The sequence below is a fragment of the Rattus norvegicus genome, chromosome 1 (assembly GCF_021556685.1).
Source record: "Rattus norvegicus strain SHRSP/BbbUtx chromosome 1, alternate assembly SHRSP_T2T, whole genome shotgun sequence".
Taxonomy (NCBI): domain Eukaryota; kingdom Metazoa; phylum Chordata; class Mammalia; order Rodentia; family Muridae; genus Rattus; species Rattus norvegicus.
This window is the reverse complement of record NC_141534.1, coordinates 173,930,956-173,952,354: the sequence shown is the minus strand read 5'-3', so window position 1 is coordinate 173,952,354 and position 21,399 is coordinate 173,930,956. Positions and strand designations below refer to the sequence as shown.

Genomic DNA, 21,399 nt, shown 5'->3' with positions numbered 1-21,399 from the left:
GGTGCACAGACATACATGCAGGCAAAACTTTCCATAACCATAAAATAAAAATAAATCTATATGCAGGGTTTATATCTCTAAGGACTCAATCATGAAAAGATCTAGCTGCAAAGTAGACGGAGACTACTGACACCTCAGTCTTATTTCACTTTGGTAATTTATTTACCAGATATTAACCTGGAAATGGAAAGATGGTTCAGTGGTTACGAGTACTGTCTCTTCTAGAGGGCCCAGCTTAATTACCAGCACTTGCATGGAGGCTCACAACTGTCTATGTCTCCAGCACTAGAATCTTCTAGCCTTCATGGGCACCAGGCATGCACATGGTACATAGGCATCCATTCAGGAAAAACACCCATACACATAAAATAAAATAAAAAATACCTTTTGGAAAAATGAATACACTCGAAAGGAAAACTAGTAGAGAAATTTCGACCTGTGGATGTAGCTGATAGACAACAGATTTACTAGGGCACAATCAACAACAAAAATAGCTGCTTGTTCACCCTGATGCCTCTGGACTCTGAGGGAAGCAGATTATGATGGCCATAATAATTGTGGGCTTTGGTTTTGTTTTAAACCAAGCAGGCTTCTTTAGCTTGTCTCCAACAGAATGAGAGAAGAGTCAGGTCTATTAGAAGTATCAGTCTTGTTCCGATACTCATTTCTCAGTTCTTCCTTTCGTCTCCCCTGCCCTCTAAAGACAGTCCATGGCTCAAAGTACACAACACTAGAGTCACAGAAAACCTACTCCAACTCCTGAAGGTTGCAGTTTGGCTGCTGAAGGGTTTGACACAGAAGCTTTACTCCACTATCCGCCAGCTTGTTAAATCCCAGGTCCAGATGGATCAAGCTCTTGTTGTTCTGAAGAGCAGTGGAGAGATGCTCACTGCCAATCGGAGTGAAATAGCAGCACCTAAGCCTACAGGGAAGCACGGTGTGAGGAAAGGTGGAGTCAGCCTCTACTGACCAGTGAAAACTCTGTCTGCTCAATTGCCAGCCTGTCCCCCTCATGAGACATGTTCATGTCCAACCGTTAAAAACTAAACTCACATTCTTCAGACCCAATCCCAATCGTCTGTCCCCACTTCCAATTTTCTAAAACAGGGTCTCACTTTGCAACACGGATTGGACTACTCAGGATGGGTTGAAATGCAATGCTTCTCCTGCCACAGTCTCCCTAGTTCTAGAATTACAGGCATTAACCACCACACCTGGCTCAGCTTTTTATACTATAAATCAAATGGTAATCTTTTATTGTCATATATATATGAAAATATATATATGAATATATATATATATATATATATATATATTCCACTCTTGCAGAAGTAGCTACATGGCATAGAGAAACAGGCATGAATACTATAATAGGAATAAGCAAAGTCAGCATCTTTGTATATGAGAATGGCATTTTAAATCAGTAATTTAATAATTTTGGTACAATATGCCTTATATATGGGGAGAAATAAGTATAATCCTTATAAAAATTAACTTGGAAAAACTAAATATGTAAACGTTAAATTCTGGATAAATTTGGGGTAATGTATGTTAAATGCATTAAAAATTATGAAATGACAAAATTAATTTAAAAAAGATTTCTAGAAATAATAAATTTTAGGAGTCATAAGGCAGAATGACTTACAAAATGTAAACATCTGGGATAGGTATGTAGTACATGCCTGTAACCCAAGCGTTTGGAAGGTTGAAGCAGTGGAATTTCCAATTCTGGACTAGCCTAGGCTACATACATAGCAAGTTCAAAGCTAGCCCAAGCAACACAAGATCATATCTTAAATTAGTTCAAAATTTCATAATATGAAGCAATCATACAGAAGTTAGAAATAAAGCAACAGGATAGAAAAATTATCTGTAGTATATAAAAGTAGGCATGATATAATCATGTATGACTTTTATAACAGAAAACATCCAGAAGAAACTGGAGCCTTTGAGGAAGCAATTCCTAGCATATGAAAACCCCTAAATATCTGAAAACAGTCTCAACAAAAGTCATTCAAAAGTTGTGGTTTTTAAAAGATTTTATAGTGTGTATACATATATATGTGCATTCATTCTAAGCTATGTTATATTGGGAAGATGAGAGCAGAGACTCACACAAGGCTTTGTAGAGTACACCGTGGATGCCTCAAGGTATAGCTGAGCAGCTCTATCCCTTCATCTTCCAAGACGTTGTGTGCCAAGCATAAATGTGTCAACCTCTTAGTTTTGGTGAGAGCCGAGGAAAGAACTTCACAACCAACTTTTGTGAGGCCACAGCTTGCTAACCTGAAGTGGAAACAGATAAAAAAAAGGACCCACTCATCTGTTTCTAAATGTCCTGCCTTACTCCTTGAGGAAGTTATCTGATACTTATATATTGGCCAATTTTCCTGTAGAATTAACCTCAACAGACATTTAACTTGTGAATTCCATTGCATTTAGGTACACGAGAGAATGAAACAAAATGGGAGAGTCTAGAAAGTATGAAAAAAGAAAAAAGTATAAAGCCAAACACAAGAAGATAGGACTGGGGAAATAGCTCAGTTGGTAGGCTCTTGCCATACAAGTACTAGTTTCCCCATTTTGATCACCAGCACTATGTAACAAGGTGAGTAAATTAGCTTATATTATAAACCCAGTTCTAGGAGGGTGGACACAGGCAGATCATTAGGGTTCATGGTGGTCAGCCAGCTTAGCCTATTTAGTGAATTCCAGGCCAATGAAAGACTGTCTTGCAAAGTAAGGTGGATGATTCCTGAGGAACAATACTCATGGTTGACCAGAGACAGACAGAGAGGAGAAAGAGACACTGAGACCACCCTCCCAGACACATACCCCAACCCACCCCCACCCACTGACACACCCAGACTCCCACAAAAACTCCCACACAGAGACCCCCCACAAATCCCCCACAGATAGTGATAGAGGCACATATACACAGGGCAGAGCTAGATAGACAGACTCATGTGTGTGCATGCACACACACAGCCACAGAGCCACAAAGACAAACTTGAAGAACTGGTCATAGAGCTTAGTGTTATTGCCTCCTTACCATGTTCAAGGTTCTAGGCTTAACCCCAGGACAAAAAAATAGGAGTACAGAAGAACCCTGAACTAGCCATGTTAACCCACACTATATTCTTATCCAGTTAATAAGTTATAAGCAAATTGACTCACGCTAGTCTCTCTAGAGGACAGTTTGGATTTTCTAAGACCTCACACAACGACTTTACTCCATCATTTGATAGACTGTTGGTGGACAGATTCAGAAATACCAGGCTCCTGTTACTCTGGAGAGCCTTGGATAGATTTTGACAATGGGTTACATTCAGGTCGCAGGATTCCAACCTGAAAAGCAACACAGGAAAGGGGAAATGGCACATTTCAGAGAACTGGAACCTCTCTTTACTCAGCCACTGGGGGGAACAGTCTCCCACTTTTGGAGATCTGGACTGAAAATTCAGCTTCCCTTCATAAAACAAAACATTTAATAGCTAAAGCATATGGCCCTGATAGAAGTTTCCTCCGTAGTCCCACTTAGCACTCTATATCAGGTTGGAAAATCCCAATGCCTCTCAAAAATATGAATGAATACAGTTTTAAATCCACTAAATGGTATCTTTTTCATAACAAGGAAAGGAGTTACCTCTATCTACAACTGATAAGATGGATAGAAGGAAGCTATGATGTTGACCTTGTACACTGATTTGTAGAGCAAAGATGTACCACGAGTCAGGTGCCAAAGCTGGGAGTCAATTCATTTTCTAAAGAACCTAATTTTGCTTTAATATTGAAAATGTTTATTGTTAAAGAACTTGTAAATTAGAAACATTACCCAATGAGGGTAGTCAGACCCAAAGTCTATACATCCCTAAGCGAGCCTTTACAGAGTTAGAATAGGACTTGATTTTTAAGAGTGAAAATAGGGGGCATTGCTTAGTTGGCAGAGTCCTACAGTTTTCTAACACTTTCACAACTATTATCATGTAAAACCAGAAAGTAAAATATCAGAATGCCCCTCTGAGGAGTTCAGCTCAGCCATGATCTATGCATGAACCAGATTAATAAGGACATTAATACTGTCCAACTCTAGTGAGATCTAAAGCAAATAGGAAATTGGATATTGTTCCATATGAAGTATTTAGGATGCTTACAAGACTAGAGTGTATAATACCCATGTATTTAGAGAACAACATTTAGAGAACAACCACACATTTAGAGAACAACCAGTCTTCCATAATGTAGTATTACTGCAAACTTGACAACTTCTGACAGAGCAGTCATTGCCAGCTCTACTAAGTCGAGTCACATCCAGAGTCTCCTGCCCAGCAGCCTACTATAAAATCTACGTTGAGCATCTTCAGTAGAAGGCAATATTCAAATCTCAACAGAAAAGGGGTCTTATTAAACCCTGCAACTTCCAGTATTCAAAGCTTTTGTTTTAGATCCATAGACAACAATGTAAGAGAACATCTTCCCTACCACGCAACAGTATGGATTTTCTTTGTTTAGCTATTGGTATTTTATTTTTAAGTCATAAGAACAAGTGACATATGTCTCACTTGACTTCCAGATAATACAGGTTTAATCCTAAGTCTACTTGCCTGCTAGTTAATTTTCTGTCTCAACCAGACTCAAGACTTGCCCCTCAACTCTGAGATGTTATGTGTTAAGTGCATTTCATTTTAAAAAACCTGGTTAAGACTTAAAAACATTTCCCCAGTGGTCACAGAATTCACCTTCCTATTTTCAAAAGGTTTTGCTACTTTTCAAGTACCTGGACTATAAGTTTTATTTGTGAGAAATAACTTACCTTGACCCTTCATTCATTAAGATTCAACTCACAGAACTGTCCTCAGGGATTATAAAAATTTCTAAGATGAATCTATTTTTCTGGTTTTATGTGTGAGAAAAACTGACAACTTTAACTAGAAAAGTAAGTTTTCTTAAAGGATGTCATCCAATGTGCAAACTAAGTATGATGGCTAAGGCTCTCCTTATTACTTAAAAGCCTCAACTGGAGGGCCAGCAGTAAGAGGAACAGTACATGACAGTGAGTGTCCACCTTGACAGTTGACAGTTGCCACACTGTTCTTTCTCAGCCTTCCAGGGTTGGCTCTGAGCCACAGTTGAAGATGGTAGGGATTTATTATCAATAAACAAGTACAATGGAGCTTTCTCTAGCACTGGTTCCTATCATCATTAGTCAAAGACACAATATATACCAGAACTGAAATCAGAAAAATGTTAAACGTTCATCAATTCTTGGTCTATTCCCTTTCTTCATTTGAAAAATAAAAGACACAGATATACAATGAAAAGTGTTTCATGGGTAATGACAGGAGTGAGTAGTCTTCCTGGGGTGGGGGATGAACTAGAAAAATAGGCTTCCACTATACAGCCCTGTGAACACCAAGTCCAGACTTCAAGTGTCTCCAGGGCAGACACAAGTCCAAGTTGTAATGAAAACTCAAGCTTACCTCAGCACCCGTAATTTACATCCTTGATACTTCAAGGCTTCACATAAGGTCTTTACTCCATTGTCTCCTAAGTCAGTATCTTTCAGGTCAAGATGTGTCACGGTGTTGTTGAAAGCCAGGAAACTAAAATCGTAACAGCTATTCAGGAAACAGACAGCTCTGAACCTTCAGGAGAAATATATGCAGAATGATTATATAATCATCTTCACCCATAGTTTCCTCACCTCCTTCCACTTCTTACTGTCATCTCTTATATACTCCAGAGTAAAGCTCCAAACCAGAGTTTCAGAGAACTGCTATAACAGCAACAGCAGCAGCAGCAGCAGCAGCAGCAGCAGCAGCAGCAGCAGCAGCAGCAGCAGCAGCAGCAGCAACAACAACAACAATAAAAGGGCTACCATATAGCTTTGGATTTGTCATTTGACAACTGGCATTCTCAACTAATTTGACATTACAGGAAATGAAAATGGTAATTATCAGGAAAGATGGAAGCCTCTGAACTATTAGGAATGACTACCACAGTTATGATGGGCACTCCAAATACTGCAATGAGAACATCAACTTACAACACATAAGTCCTTTCTATAATCAAAAGTAAATACACAAAAGCATCACATGTCTATGATTAGCAATGTATACTGTTGCAGATATGCCATCATTCTGTGGGCTTCAGTAAGTATATCAGGGTAGCACAGATAGCAAACAAAAGGGCTCATCTTCTGATTTTTCTCTACTTCTTCCTAAGTGCATTTTTATTTAATATACTTGATTTTTCTGCAGTGCCTCTTCTGGACCAGAATTCCATCTGTCCATACTGCACCTTAACTAGCAACCACCTGGAAACCACTTCCCTTCCTTCCAGCTCATTACCCAGCAGTCTTCCTCCATTCCCTCTCTCCCTAGCTAAGAGCCCACAAGAAAGTACTTTTGCCTATTCACACAGCTAACCATCCTAAGTCACACTGTAAGTATAATTAGAAGCAATTTTTTTCAGGGGAAAACGACTTACCACCAAGAAGCCTAATTGAGAATAGTCGTTATGGTATCATTCTTTAGAGGGACCCTCCCATTTTAAAAGGAACTAGCCAAAAGGTAGCATTGATTATTAATATTTACACCAGTGACATCTGGGAAAAGACAATGTGAGAGAGATGCTCAGAGATGAGTAAGAAGGACTCATACATCCAATGGCCTTTCTTTATCTGTAGGTTTATATATGTTTAAAATATGACACCAGTGCTCACAAACAATGAGATTCTAGGAGAAAATATTTGGTAGGAAGCTAGAAAATTCTTAAAGGAGCCTCAAAACCACATGCCAACTGGTACTACAACCACTGCATCTTTCCCAGAACAAGTGAACTCATATTCCCACATCCTCAGGCATCTCCATTTTTCCTGTTAGAATATTTTCCACAATGATTGTAAGTACAGTCCCACATCACTTAATGAAGAAAAATTTTTTAGAATGTTTCATGATTTTGGCCTTGTGAGAACAGTTATACTTACATGGATCTAAGTCATTAGGCAACAAGAGTTACGGAACCATTACCATCCTTCATTGACCAAAAAGCCTTTGTGTGTCATATGACAGTTTTTATTTGCTACTGTTTTTCCCTAACAATAAGAGTAGAAGGTAAGGCAAAGAAAAACAATGGAGAAACCCCCATTAGAATTTCTCATGTGTCAGGCAGAGGTGAGGCATGCCTTTAATTGCCCCACTCTGGAGGCAGAAGTAGGTAGTCTCTCCAGTTTGCGGCCAGTCTGATTTACAGAATGAGTTCCAGGGCTATACAGAGAAATCTTGTCTCAAAATCCCCACCTGCACACTCCACCATGCAAGACTTACATTACTTTTTGTAGGTTACACTTTGGGTGACTGAATTCTTCATTCAAAATTTTCATCAATGATTCATCAAGTCTGCTTTCATACAGATCCATTTCTAACAGGGATTCATTTGTATGAAGCACAGAAAACAGATCTTGCCAGTAGTGGATGATTCTAACAGCAGCATCCTCAAGGCTGCATAATTGAAAAAAGGACCAGTCACTTTTGCCTTAGAAGATGCTATTGGATAAAAAGGTGCTATGAAAGAACATTAGGTACATCTTTGCTATTGACAGTCCACCAGACATCTTCTCTGGCTGCCCCTAAACTTTATTTACCCATCCCCGCAACCTCATCCATTCCCACCCATTTCCCTCAACACATATGAAATAAAAACTACAGAGACTTCACTTGGTAGCAAGAAACTCAGTGGGGAAGAAGTCTGACCTACATTATCTCTGTGTATGTTGGAACTTGGTATGTAGACCAACCTGACCTCAAACTAACAGACCTGCTTCTGCAGTGCTGAGATTAAAGGTGTGCTTAACCACATCCAAGCTTATGTATCTGCTTTCCTCCAGGTATATGTGCCAGTGTATGTACTCATGTGGACGCCAGAAGACAATGTCAGGTATTGTTCCTTGAGTGTAGTATTTTGTTTTTTTAGACAAGATTTCCTCGTGGCCTGGAAATTGCCAAATAAGGTAGGCTAGCTGGCTAATGAGTTCCAGGAATCTGCTGGAGTCTGTCTGTCCTGGCATTGTGATTACACATGCATGTCACTCTGCAATGAGGGTTTAGGTGTTGAAAATGTCTTCATGTTTAAGGCAGGTGCTTTATCAACTGATCGGTCTCTAAAAAGTCCTTTGTGTTGTAATGAAATCGAAATGAGGCTGGGTGTTGTTTAATGGTATTTTTATCTAGTATGTTTTAAGATGTTGGGGTTTTGAGTCCCAACTCTGGGGAAGGGAAATTTAATAAATGAAACTGCATAGTGGTGGGCTATGGAGACCTTAATTTGTGGAAACCATTCAAGAGCTTCCTATTTACAAACAACTTAGACAAATGGTGAGTCAGACAGAGATAATGCTCATTAAACTGGTCACATCTAATAAGCTGTGACAACTGGCAACCATATGAGCAGCACTCAGTGCATGATAGCTATTGTATGATGTATATTTGAATCAATTATCATTTTCTAGACAAACACCTCTGTGTCTCAGTTTTGAATTTTAGGAATTGTAACATCACACCTATGTTCACAATTCTCTTGCCATCAGAATTAAACTGGATATAATGTTAAGCATCTTGTTTACCATATAATTGTATGCCACATAGTAAGTTTTTACTTTTAGTTAAATATAGAAACTTTATAGTTCATATCTTCTCACAGAAAAGCCAACTTCATGAAAGGGAAAGAGTAAATTCATACGTAGAACAGAAGAGTTAAGGGGGATAGAGGACAGGTAGATGACCTGTGCATACCAGCCTCAGCAAGAGATTTCTGGATGGATTATCTAAAAATAACTTCGTATGTTAGCTAAGCAATGTTCTTTCTGTAAATCTACTTCCTTCGTTACCAGTAAACTCAACACTTACCAAATTTCAGCTGTGGGGTCCAACATATTTCTCAAGTCTGCCCTTGCTGTCAGTCTCACAGTCTGTAGAGAGTGGCAGTGCTTAAGACAGTATGAATATATGAGCAATTTGGATTCTTCATCAACCTTTACCATAATCTTTTGAAAATACGTCAGTGCCTGAGTGATGAATTCTTCATCTTGAGTTTCATATATACAGTGAAGCAAGTCTTGAATTCTCAGCTGTGATAGAGGAGAGTCATCCTTTTCTAGTGCTTCCAGACACACAAGTAACTCTTCCCTTACCGCCCTGGATATTGTAAGGTTGAAAGTTTCCTCCAGTTGTTGTACTCTGTCTTTATTCAGTAGACCAAACAAAAAGCATTTCATCTGTTCCAAATGAGGGTCATGAAAATGGTTGCTTTCAAGCAACAGATGCACGTTTTCGAAAGGTTCTAAGGGATGGTCTTTTTCTTCTGGATTCTCTCTCAGCAAGTAAAACAGAGCTGCAAAATACTCCTGAACTTGGAGGTGAGTGAATGTGTAGCAGTTTTCACACTCAGTGTCCTGCTGAAGAACATTTGCCTCTAGGAAAAGTGAGAGGTCCTCTCTGGTTAGCTCATGCTTTCGGAGATTTTGCTGGTAGAGCACATGCTTCATAGTCCAAATGCCTTCAACAGCGGCCTGGCATAGGCTCCTTAGTAGTGTTTCATTGGGCAGAGTAACAGAGCTCCCAGCTATGCGTGGAAATAAGCTGCAGATATAATATGTGAACAGAGCTGTACTGGTCTGGCAGGTCATTTCAACATTGCCACCTTTCTCCACTTGCTCCTTCAGGAAAGTACAGATCATCTGGCACACATGGCATACATGGCACATGTTGAAAAGCTTTGCATTCATTCTTATTGAACAAACTGCATTCATAGCCCATGTCTTATCTTTTAACAAGTGATGAATATAGTCAATCCTTGAACTCCTAGACAGTCCTGGTAGCTTTACGCGATGAGGTTTCTGCAACAAAGGCACTAGTCGTTTCCAGGCTGTTGTTCTTGTTGTTACTAATAAGTAGGACTCAGGAAGCATCACTTTCCTCAGCAAACTACTAATGAGAAAAGACACTGGGTGCTTCTGGGTCCAATCTCTACACAGTGCGAACTCTGGCTCTTCAAAGGAGAAATCCAGCTCATCAAAACTATCAAGTATAAAAAGGAGACTGCTGGGTTTGCACAGGATCTGTTCAATGGGGCCCTCGCTACTAGGCCAGTGCTTTGATATTAGCTGAGCAAAGTTTTTCTCCTTCTCTTGGCTAATTTCTCTCCCACTGAGATAAAAAACATGGGTAAACTGCTGATAGAGATTGCCATCTGCCCATTCTAAGACTGCCTTTTTCAACAACGTTGTCTTCCCAATTCCAGCAGCTCCATAAAGGACTACCGTTTGTGGAGACTTGGAAGTTTGGATATTCACATCAAATATATGCTCCAACAGCTTTTGGTCTTTGTGAGTAGTTACACAATTTAAAGTTGCAGATTCTCCAAGCAAAGAAGTCTTATCCCATATAATAAAAAAATTTTCCTTTATTATAGTTCTGTAGTCTATTCCATAATTTAAGTCAGTTAGAATGGAAAAAAAACCAAAGACACACATGATCAAAACTTTCTTTAATTTCACTGTTAAGATTCTCACTGACCACCCATCCCCTTCTTTCTGTCCACCCTTCCCTCTTTCTCCCAGCCATATAGGTATTAGGAATCAAACCCAGATCCTTCTGTAAGAACAATAAGTGCTCTTAACTACTTACTCTTTCTTTAGACCTCTAGGTTAACTTTTGACTAGACATTTCTAAATATTGTATTCTTGACATCTCAAGTTAATATGGTTGTGGGTTTGACTTTGGCCATAACTCCAGTTTTATTGACTTGGAAGGACTGATAACAGTGGTACATTGAAAGTAAACTGTTCAACTGAATAATGGTTCTTAGGAACTAACCCTGCCATCATAAAGTTATAAAAATACATAAAAACTGACCAAATTCTTTATCCTCAGACACTATTTCCTCTTTAGAAAGTTGGTCTTCCATCTCCTCATCCTCTGTCTTCATGGTCTTTGTTGGTCCTGAAATAGGTTCCAAGAGGATCATGAGATTTACCAGAAATGGAGCTTTAGGAATGGTTAGAATGGAGAATTGTGCTGTGTTGTGATTCTATGACTATCTGGGTGTAGTGGTGAAATAGGTAAATTGCTTTGGCTCCTGGCTGGTTGCATTCACCCAAGAGCTCTGGATTTATGAATGAAGGACACACACACACACACACACACACACACACACACACACACACACACACACTCACACTCTTACACTTTGATATGCCTTGATTAACTCGATGGCTGGCAACTTCTAAACTTCCCTGGATAGCACACAATCCCCTCCAGTATTCCCGAGTTAACATCTTAAAATCTATAGTTCATCTCTGCTACCCCAGACCCAATGGAGGAATGGTCCCCAGGGCCACTTTCCCAGAACCTTATATGTTGTCTATTCTCCTTGTTCCCCTGTCACTTCCTCTTCCTTTCTCTCTCTGTCCCTTGACTACGGAATCTAAACATCCCACGTCTATCTTCCTGCCCAGCCCAGAATTATTGTACAGCCATTCTTTATCATCAATTGAAGTCCACTGTGGGCAGTGGACCTTCAGTGTTTGGAACCACTGCTTTTGGTAAGAAATTAAGACAAAGCACTAGAACCAATTCTGAACATCTGCGTTTAGTTAAACTAGAGCCAAGAGCTTCAAATTCTGCACCAGGTTAGCTGAGGAAGAATGTGCTACAAACACTAGGTTGAACTTTTGCCTTCTTTATGCTCTAACAGCAGGCACAAAACCACCTTGTGAAATAGAATCAAAGAAAATTCAAACTGAGGGAAACCTGGAAGTGAAAAATTTAGGAACTTAAAACAGAGACATTAGAGGAAAGCCTCACCAACAGAATAAGAGTTGGAAGACATACTCAGGCATTCAAGACATGACAGAAGAAATGAATAGTTTGGTCAAAGGAAATGCTAAATCTAAAAAATTCTGGTATGCTATCCTGAACTCTTGGACACTGTGAAAACACCAAGTCTAAGGATAATAGAAATAGAAGGAGAAGGAACCCAAGTCAAAGACACAGAAAATTTTAAAAAGTCAAATCCTATAGAATAAAAATTTACTAATATTCTATCAAAATACAAGAAGCATATAGGACACTATAAAAAGACCACTCAGCACATTAAAATGTTAAGTGTACAGAATAAAGGATATTAAAAACTTTAAGGGAAAAAGACCAAGTAACATAAAGGCAGGCCTGACTTCTCAATGGAGACCTTAAAAGCTGTAAGTGCCTGAACACATGTTCCAGACTCTAAGAGACCAAAGATGCCAGACACAGACAGATACCTCTACACACACACACACACACACACACACACAGAGAGAGAGAGAGAGAGAGAGAGAGAGAGAGAGAGAAGAGAGAGAAGAGACCCACCCCAGACAGAGAGACCTATACTCTGAAAGAGACAGAGACCCACCCCCTACACAGAGACAGAGATCCATTCCCCATAACAGATGGACAGAGGCTCAACAACAGACAGATCCACCCTCTACCACGATGAACAGAAACTCGCTCCTCTATGACAGATGGACAGAGACCCAACTCTGACAGACAGATGGAAACCTAACCCCCCACGACAGACGAACACACACACACACCCTCACACGGCAGACACCTCCTACCCCCACATAACACGGCAGACACCCCCACATACATGGCACCCCCCCACAGGGCAGTTACCCCTCTCCCCATGGCAGACACCCCCTACACACACAGCAGACAACCCCCCATACATGGGACACCCCCCACACACATGTCACACATACCCCCCACCCACAGCAGACCCCCTCCCCCCAAGCAGACATTCCCTCCCCACATGGCAAACATCCTCTCTGACACAGGACAGACACTCCCTTCTCCCCATACACATACACACACACACTCCCCCCGCCACCCCCCCCCCCCCCACGACAGACAGGGCAGACAACAAAACAGGAACCAACAAACTCTTCTCACTAATATCTCTTTACATCATTTGTCTCATTTTCCCAATAAAAAGACTAAAAGAATGGATTAAAAAAAAACAAACAACCAAACAAATCATGATCCAGCCTTTTATTGCATCCAAGAAACACACCTTAACATGAAGGATAGAGATCACCTCAGGGTAAAGGATGGAAAAAGATATTCTAAGCAAATGGCTCCCAAAAGCAAACTCATGTAGCTATTTTATTATTTGACAAATAGACTTCAAAACTAATTAGAAGAGATAGGGAAGGGTAGTACATATACAAAGGAATAATTCACCAAGAGGACACTGCTATTTTAAACATCTATCTCCAAGACATAAGGCCATCCAAGTTTGTAAAAGAAACACTACTAAGCTTAAATCACATATTGAACCTCACACACTCAGAGACTTCGATTCCCCCACTATTGCCAATAGACAGGTTATGTTCACAAAAACCAAACAGGAATGCTGGAGCTAACATTATAAACCAAATGAACCTAACAGATATCTCAGAACATCTCACCTAACCACAAAAGAATGTATCTTTTTAGCACCTCATGAAACCTTCTCCTAAACTGGCTGTAAACTAAAGACACAAAGCAAGTCTCAGCAGATACAAGAAATTTGAAATAACACCCTGGGTCCTATCTGACAACCACAGATTAAAGCTAAATTTCAATAGAAACAGGAAAGAAAGGTTCCAAACTAAACAACTCACTACTGAAAGAAGAATGGGTCAAAACAGAAAGAAATGAGAGACTTTCTAGAATTGAATGAAAATGAATATACAACATATCCAAACTTATGAGACACAATGATGGCTGTTCTAAGAGGCAAGTTCATAGCATTAAGTTCTTACATAAAACATCTGGAGATATCTCAAACTAGAAACAGCATACCTGAAACCTCTAGGACAAACTAGTAACAGCATACGTAAAAGCTCTAGGACAAAAAGGAATCACACCCCAAAGGAGTAGATGGCAAGAAATAATGAAAACCAGAGTTGAAATCAATAAAATAGGAACAAAAAGCAAGACAAAGAATCAATGAAACAGAGTTTTTTGAGAAAAATCATAATTTGACAAGCCCTTATAAAAATTAAAAGGCAAAGAGAATATCCAAAACTAACTGAATTAGAGATAAAAAGGCAACTATTAACAACATACACCAAGGAAATAGAGTCACAAGGTCATACTTTAAAAAGCAGTACCTCACAAAATTTGAAAATCTAAAAGAAATGGATAATATTTGATACACAGCACCTATCAAGGTAAATCTGGATCAGACAATTTAAATAGATCTTTAATCCCTAGTAAAACAAAAGCAGTCATGAAAATTCTACCAAAAAAATCAAAACAAAACAAAAACTCAGGACCAGATGGTTTTAGCTTGGAATTCTACCAGACTTTCAAAGAAGAGCTAATGCCAGTGCTCATCAAATTATTCCACAAAATGAGAACAGAAGCAACATTGCCTGTGGAGAAGTGGACTGTGAGAGGCAGCTTGGTCCTCAGTTGAGCTAAAGGCTTTGAATCCCCAGAGACCCTGAAGGGATGGTAGGAACTTCACCTGCTCTCAGGCACCAGGCCCCTGACACTTAGCCACAGCCGTACCCCAATAGATTTGTGGTCATCAGCCATGTAAGGGCAACACTCCAAGCCCTTTGACATGTAGATGAGGCATCCCTAACATCTCAGACCAAGACAACAGGAAGAGAGATGTGCATGACCTTTGGTCACATAGGCTTAAGACAGATCTCCGTGCTAATGAGGTACCTAGGGGCCTTGAGGGCTTAGCCAATACACTTTCCTTTCCAGACATTCCTCAATGCAAAAGGTATTTAATCTCAGGCCAGCCCTGAGAAGTGGGCTATGTTTTTATACACCTACTTTCTACCATGGCAATAAACAAATCAGAACCATGGACTTCCTCTTTTCATTGGGATCTGCCATGGGGAGCCATGGAGAAGGTTTTTGCCTATAGAGCTGCTGTCCAATCTCAGTAGATGGCCTCTCTGTACTCTCAGCCACAATCGCCACCAAACCAGCCATCAAGCCAAGGCCAATCACCGTAGGACCGGTGATCCTATAAATTTCATTGGAAGCTCCTACTACAGCTAATGAACAATTTCAGCAAAGTACCCAGATACAAAACTAACTCACAGATCGGTAGCCTTCCTATACTAAGATGACAAGCAGTGACTGAGGAAGAAATCGGAGAGACATCTTTGATAACACAAATACAAAATAACTTGCAGTGAATCTAACCAAGTAAATAAAAGACTTAAGATAAAACTTCAAGTCTTTGAAGAAAGAAATTGAAGATCTCAGAAGATGGAAAGATCGTCCATGCTCATGGATCAGCAAGATTAACATAGTAAAAACAGCCATTCTACCGAAAGCAATCTACAAATTCAGTGCAATCCCAAGCAAAATTCTGACATAATTCTTCACAGGTTTTAAAAGGATAATTTTCATTTTCATATGGAAACAAACACCAACCAACAATAACAAAACCCCAAACCCCTGGGTGGCTGAAAAATAAAGACTGCTACATATTCATCCCTGATTTCAAGTTGTGTTATAGAACTATAGTAATAAGAATAGCATGAAATTGGCACAAAAACAGACATGCTGACTAGTGGAATCAGACCCTCATAAATCCACACACCAAGGGACATCTGATTTTTGACAAAGATGCCATAAATACACCCTGGAAAAAAGACATCACCTTTAACAAATAATGCTAGTCAAACTAGATGTCTATATGGAGAAGAATGCAAATTGATCCACACATCACTCTGCACAAGACTCAACTCCAAATGGATCAAAGACCTCAACATAAAATCAGATACTGTCATACAGGTCTTTCACTTGATTGGTTGAGTTATACAAAGATATTTTATATTTGTGGCTATTGTGAAGGCTATTTCCCCTAATTTCTTTCTCAGCTAGTTAATCATTTGTGCAAGGAGGGCTACTGATTTGAGTTAATTTTGTATCCATCCACTTTACTGAATGTGTTTATCAGCTGTATAAATTCTCTGGTAGAATTTTGGGGGTCATTTATGTATACTATCATATCATCTGCAAACGGAGATACTCTAACTTTTTTCTTTCCAATTTGTGTCCCCTTGATCTCCTTTAGTCCTCTTATTGCTCTAGCTAGTATTATATTAAATAGATATGGAGAGATTGGGAACCTTCTCTTGTCCCTGATTTTATTAAAATTGCTTTAAGTTTCTCTCCATTTAATTTGAGGTTGGCTATCAGCTTGCTATATATTGCCTTTATTGTATTTTGGGCATAACTTTCATCTGAGACGCTACATCCAGCAGCTGATTTAAACAGATGCAGGACTCACAGCCAACATTAGGCAGATCTCAGGAAGAGTCAGAAGTAGGTCAAGAACACTACAAGAAGACCTACAGAATCAACTAACCTGGCCCATGGGGACTCACAGAGACTGAACCACCAAACCACCAACCAAAGAACATACATAGACTGGACCAATGGTCCCTACACACACACACACACACACACACACACACACACACACACACACACACACATCTTAGAGTGTTGTCTGTCTCTGAATCAGACTGTCACCTGCCTTTGGATTTCTTTCCTCTAGCTGGGCTGCCTTTTCTGGCCTCAGTGGAAGAGGATTTGTTTAGTCCTGATTCACCTTGATGTGTCAGGGTGGGTTGGTGGAAGTGGTGGCTTCCCTTCTCTGAAAATGGGAATTGGGAAATGAGGAGGGGTGTGAGAGGGTGTGACAGGAGGATAGGAAGTGGGGTTGTGAATACAAAGTGAATAAATTAATTAAAAAGAAAACCCCAGATACACTGAACCTGATAGAAGAGAAAGTGAGGAATAGCCTTGACACCCAGGAGAAGACTTTCTGAACTGAACATCAGTAGCATAAATAGTAAGATCAACAATAAGTGTGACCTCAGGAAATGGAAACACTTTTGCAAGAAAAAGAATTTTTTTTACCAACTGGACATCCAAAAGAGGACTAATATTCAAAATATATGAAGAACTCAACCAGATATAAAGAAAACAAATAACCCAACTAGAAAATGGGGTATAGATCTAAAAGAATTTAATAGAAGAAGTGCAAATAGCTGAGGAACACTTAAAAAATTCAACATCTGCAGGGAATCTTGAATTCAAATCATCTACCAATAAGCAGGAACAAAAGAAGCTATCATTGTAAAATGATAGTACCTAGATGAGCTCCCAAATGAACATATATTAGATTAAATTCAAAATTAGAAGATAACAGCTACAAGCCTATATTGGTATAAATGATTATATTACATATTGGTATAAACGTGCAAAGGAAACAAATCTCTGCTCAGAAGAGAAACTTCCACATCCTTTATGTAACTACCTCCCTCGCCAAGGAGGGAGATATTAACCCCATCTGATCTATGCACATTTTGACCATGTTTTAGCTGTCTCCCCCATCAAGGAGCCTATGTGTGTGAGCTGAGGAAGTGCAGAGTGAGAAGTTTCAAGTCAGTGTCAGTCATAAATCAATGAGGATAACAGAGTACTACACTACTGGCTTACAGAACAACTTGTTATGCTCTATTCATTTGATATGGGAAGCTCCCTTGTGCATGTGCTCTCTAGAAACCAAAGATGAGTGATTTCTGAGGAGGGGGGTGGGCTGGGAAGAATAGAAGGAGGAGATCTGTAGGGAGAAGGTTGCAATGTAATAGAGAAAAGAAAAAAAGAAGCACTGTGATAGTCTTCCTATATCCCTTAACCCCAACCTAACTATGGGGAAAATACCATATACATCCAAATTTTATGACATGCTACATAATAACTTTTTCAAAACTGCCAACACCATTAGAATATAGGAAAGACTAAGATTCCACTGCAGACTAGGAGAGACTAAGACCAAGTCATTGTCATCTGGTGTCTTTGTCAGATTCTGGAGATAGGAAAACTAACGATAGGAAAAGGTCAGGGAAACCCAAATTAAGTGCACCTCAGTTGTTGTGCCAAACCTCCTTATGACAGATACACCACAGGAATGAAAAGGTGCAAGAACAGGGAACTGAGTGAAAAGAATACCAGAACTCTCTGTAATTAAAAAGACAATCTAAAGTAAAACTTTAGTTATAGACATGTATCCTCAGAAAAAAGTTAAGTATGCAAGAACAATAATACACATGAATAGCAGTACCATGTAATTTCTAAATTCTGGATAAACATCCAAGAAAATGCATTTATGATAGAATTAATCAGTTGTGAAAAGTACTCAAAACCAAACCAAACCAAAATCCCAGTACTTATTGAAACTAGGCCCTTTAAATGGTAGGCCAAGTGCCTAGCCTCTGGGCTATACCCAAAGTCATGATTTAAAAGTAATACACACACACACACACACACACACACACACACACACACACATATGTATGTATAGTTATATCCTATTAACTAATCAAAGTATAGGACTTGCAACAAGCCATCAAGATGAAACTCATAACGAGTAAAAGCAGTCAAATCCAACAGGATTAAACAGGGCATATGCCATTTTAAAACATCAACACAAAGAAAATCGTACCAGCCTGCGCAGATCTAAAATGCATTATATTTTAAAAGGGCTAGTGGTGAGTCAGTCTGTGAGGCCTGTGGGAAGCTGGGGGAGGGCACACAGATGGCTCGATGCAGTTCTCAGGTGCTGACACTTTATTCTTTTACTTGGTCATGACTTACAGGAGTTAATTGTTAATCAGCCAGCAAATGACACACGTTCCATAAGTACTTCTGTAATTTCTACTACACTGAATTATCACCTTAAAAAATCTATAGAACTAGAAAGACTTGAAACTAGTCAGGGTATCCGGAAAACAAATTTATTTTGAACAAGGGAGAAAGAGCTGTCGTACACAAGCAGGTGACTGATTGACAAGTCTGGCAAGCATTCCAGAAAATGTTCAAACTCTAAAATCCCAGCAGATGCCAAAACCAATGCAAACCAGTAGGTTCCAATTCTCAATTATCAAAATGGTTTTAGAAAAAAATTCCTAGAAACAATAGCATGTGATAAGAAATGGTGAAGCAGATAATCTGATATAAATGTTATTAATTGCCATAATCTCGGAAAGATGAGTCCCCACACTACTGACAACTTTTAAAATGTGACTTTTCAATAAATAACATTTCTTAGGAATTTATTCAATGCAATGAACTCTACATATAGAAAGCTTTTTAAAAATAAAATAAATGCATAAAATACATATAGATATAGGCTTACTGGATTTTTGGTTTTGGTTGTTTTGTTTGTATTTTGGGACAGGGTTTGTGTTGCCTTGGTTGTCCTGGAACTAGCTTTGTATACCTGGCTAATGGCCTTAATGGATTCACCTATTTCTGTTTCCCAAATGTTGGGATTAAAGGTGCGTGTCACCACCAATCTGCTACTTTTTTTAAAAAATTAAATTATTGAAACGGCAGACATTAAACCAAGCAGCAGTGCGGTAAAAAAGGGCAATGCCTGTTGGTCAAGTCCCAAAGGATGTGTGCCTTAATAAACCTGTGAGGAGCATAATCATTGGTAACCCCTGAAGCAAGAGCAATTCTGGTCACTGTTGGTATTGGTGTGGGCGTGAGTACCAAAGCCTTGACTCATGGCTTTCTATAATTTTGATAGAGAGACATTTTGTCAGCGTGTAGCATCAAGACCAATTTTTGAAGAGGCTATTTTGCTAACAGCAAGGAAAATCGGGAGGCATTAATCTAAAGGACTATACCTGCACCTGGTCCAGGAACAGGGGTGGCAGGGGTCCCCCAGGACTGCTGAAGACTATATACCATTTTAATTCAGGGCCTCAGACTAGAAGTTACTATTGATGCCAGTTAGGCCTCAGTGCACAGACCACTAAGTAGGAGCAAACCCCAGTTCTAGACTCCCATCCCACTTTAACCCCAATTGCCAGCAGACCCTCACGCAGCAGCTGCATATTCCTGCAGGGTCATCACCCTCACTAAAGCTGTAGGTGTTATGCTTTTCTCCATCCTGGGGTGCAGGCCAAGTCCCTTTCCTAGTTAGCAAGTACAACGTGGGCATCAAAAGGATTCCCACTGAACCCTTGCTAGTCTAAGAGCTGGCAAAATACATATCCAAGAAGCTCCTTCCATACCTGTGGTCTGAGTCGGCCTTCGTGATGAAAGTTAAGTCCTTGTGTTGAGAAACGAGTTAAACAACGAAGGGAACACCTGGCTGAGAAGCCTCTGCAGGTTCACTGAGAAAGGGGCTCACTCTTCAGTCCTTAAGACCTCTCTGCTGTTGCCGCCTTGGGGCGGGGCTGTCTTTCCAGCAGGGATTGGTGGGTTGGCTCAGTTGGGCTTCACCACTGGTCCAGTGAGTCTCTCTTCTGATTGGCTGTCTGGGTAAGCTCTCTGCTTCTGGATGTCTAGGCCTTCCAACTCTTGTCAGATGCAGCTCCTACCCAGGAAGATAATTTCTGTGCTCAACACACGTGTAGGACCACAAGTATGTACTTGACTACAAAATTTGAATTACATTACTAGGAAATAGTTTTCATTCTTGCTTTGTCACCGAACAATTTTACCTTTCGACTATTGATGTTCTCTTCCCAAATTGGTACCATGTGTCTTTCCTCAGTATATAAGATCCAATAACTTTCTGCAGCTCTTAAGTTAATCTTCAGTTAGCTGCAATTTCTGATATTTGCCTATGATTGCTTTGTTAAAGCAACTTCACAAGTGTTCCTTTGTTGTTATTATTTTTAAAAGTAATTATTTATTTATACACATATGAAATGTTGCCCCTCCTCCTGGGCCCCCTTCCTGATACCTGCACCCCATCACCCCTCCCTTCACTTTTGAGAGGGTGCCCCCTACCACGTACAAGTGTTTCCTATAAGCAAAAAAACGGAATTTGCTGCCTCGCCCACTGTTCCTGTCCTTAACTAGAAAAATTCCTTAATTTCATAATCAACAGAGTTTGTTATATTCTTGACATGTTACATTAGGGTTTTTATTTTACCTTGTGGCTTTCTGTTCTGTGGGGTGGCTTTCCCGTTCTTTTTGGGGGTGGAATATGTGTTTTGGGCTTGTTGTTTGAGTACAGTCCTTTCTAGATTTGTTCTCTACAGTTAGAAAACTTGACTGATGTGGACTGATTTCCTACAGGTTTTCAAATCGTTCCATCATCATGACAGGTGCTTACTTTTGGCTGATGGACTGCGACAGGTTTATCTTGACAGCCTGTTCTGTTGAACAGAGTTTTAGCTTTTCCCATTACAAACAGGAAACCAAACGTCTTTCCCCCCATTTTATTTAACTTACTCTTTTTGCCTAAAAGCTTGTTTTCCCTTTACCCTTAGAATGTAGACATTATAATTGATATATCAGGTGCACCTTTACT

General features: G+C 39.7%; 1 protein-coding gene across 1 annotated transcript in view; it reads right to left on the bottom strand.

Moving 5' to 3' along the window:
* Nlrp14 (NLR family, pyrin domain containing 14) overlaps positions 1-20,251 on the bottom strand; it is a 28,033-nt gene extending 7,782 nt beyond the window's left edge. Inside the window, exons 1-8 of the mRNA NM_001432430.1 lie at positions 20,150-20,251; positions 10,914-11,000; positions 8,907-10,479; positions 7,329-7,502; positions 5,481-5,645; positions 3,178-3,348; positions 2,116-2,286; positions 752-922 (exon numbers count right to left, since the gene is read on the bottom strand). Coding sequence (NP_001419359.1) covers positions 752-922; positions 2,116-2,286; positions 3,178-3,348; positions 5,481-5,645; positions 7,329-7,502; positions 8,907-10,479; positions 10,914-10,986 — 2,498 coding nt within the window. The 5' untranslated portion in view covers positions 10,987-11,000; positions 20,150-20,251. The remainder of the gene's footprint in view (positions 1-751; positions 923-2,115; positions 2,287-3,177; positions 3,349-5,480; positions 5,646-7,328; positions 7,503-8,906; positions 10,480-10,913; positions 11,001-20,149) is intronic.
* Between the last annotated feature and the right edge of the window lie 1,148 nt (positions 20,252-21,399).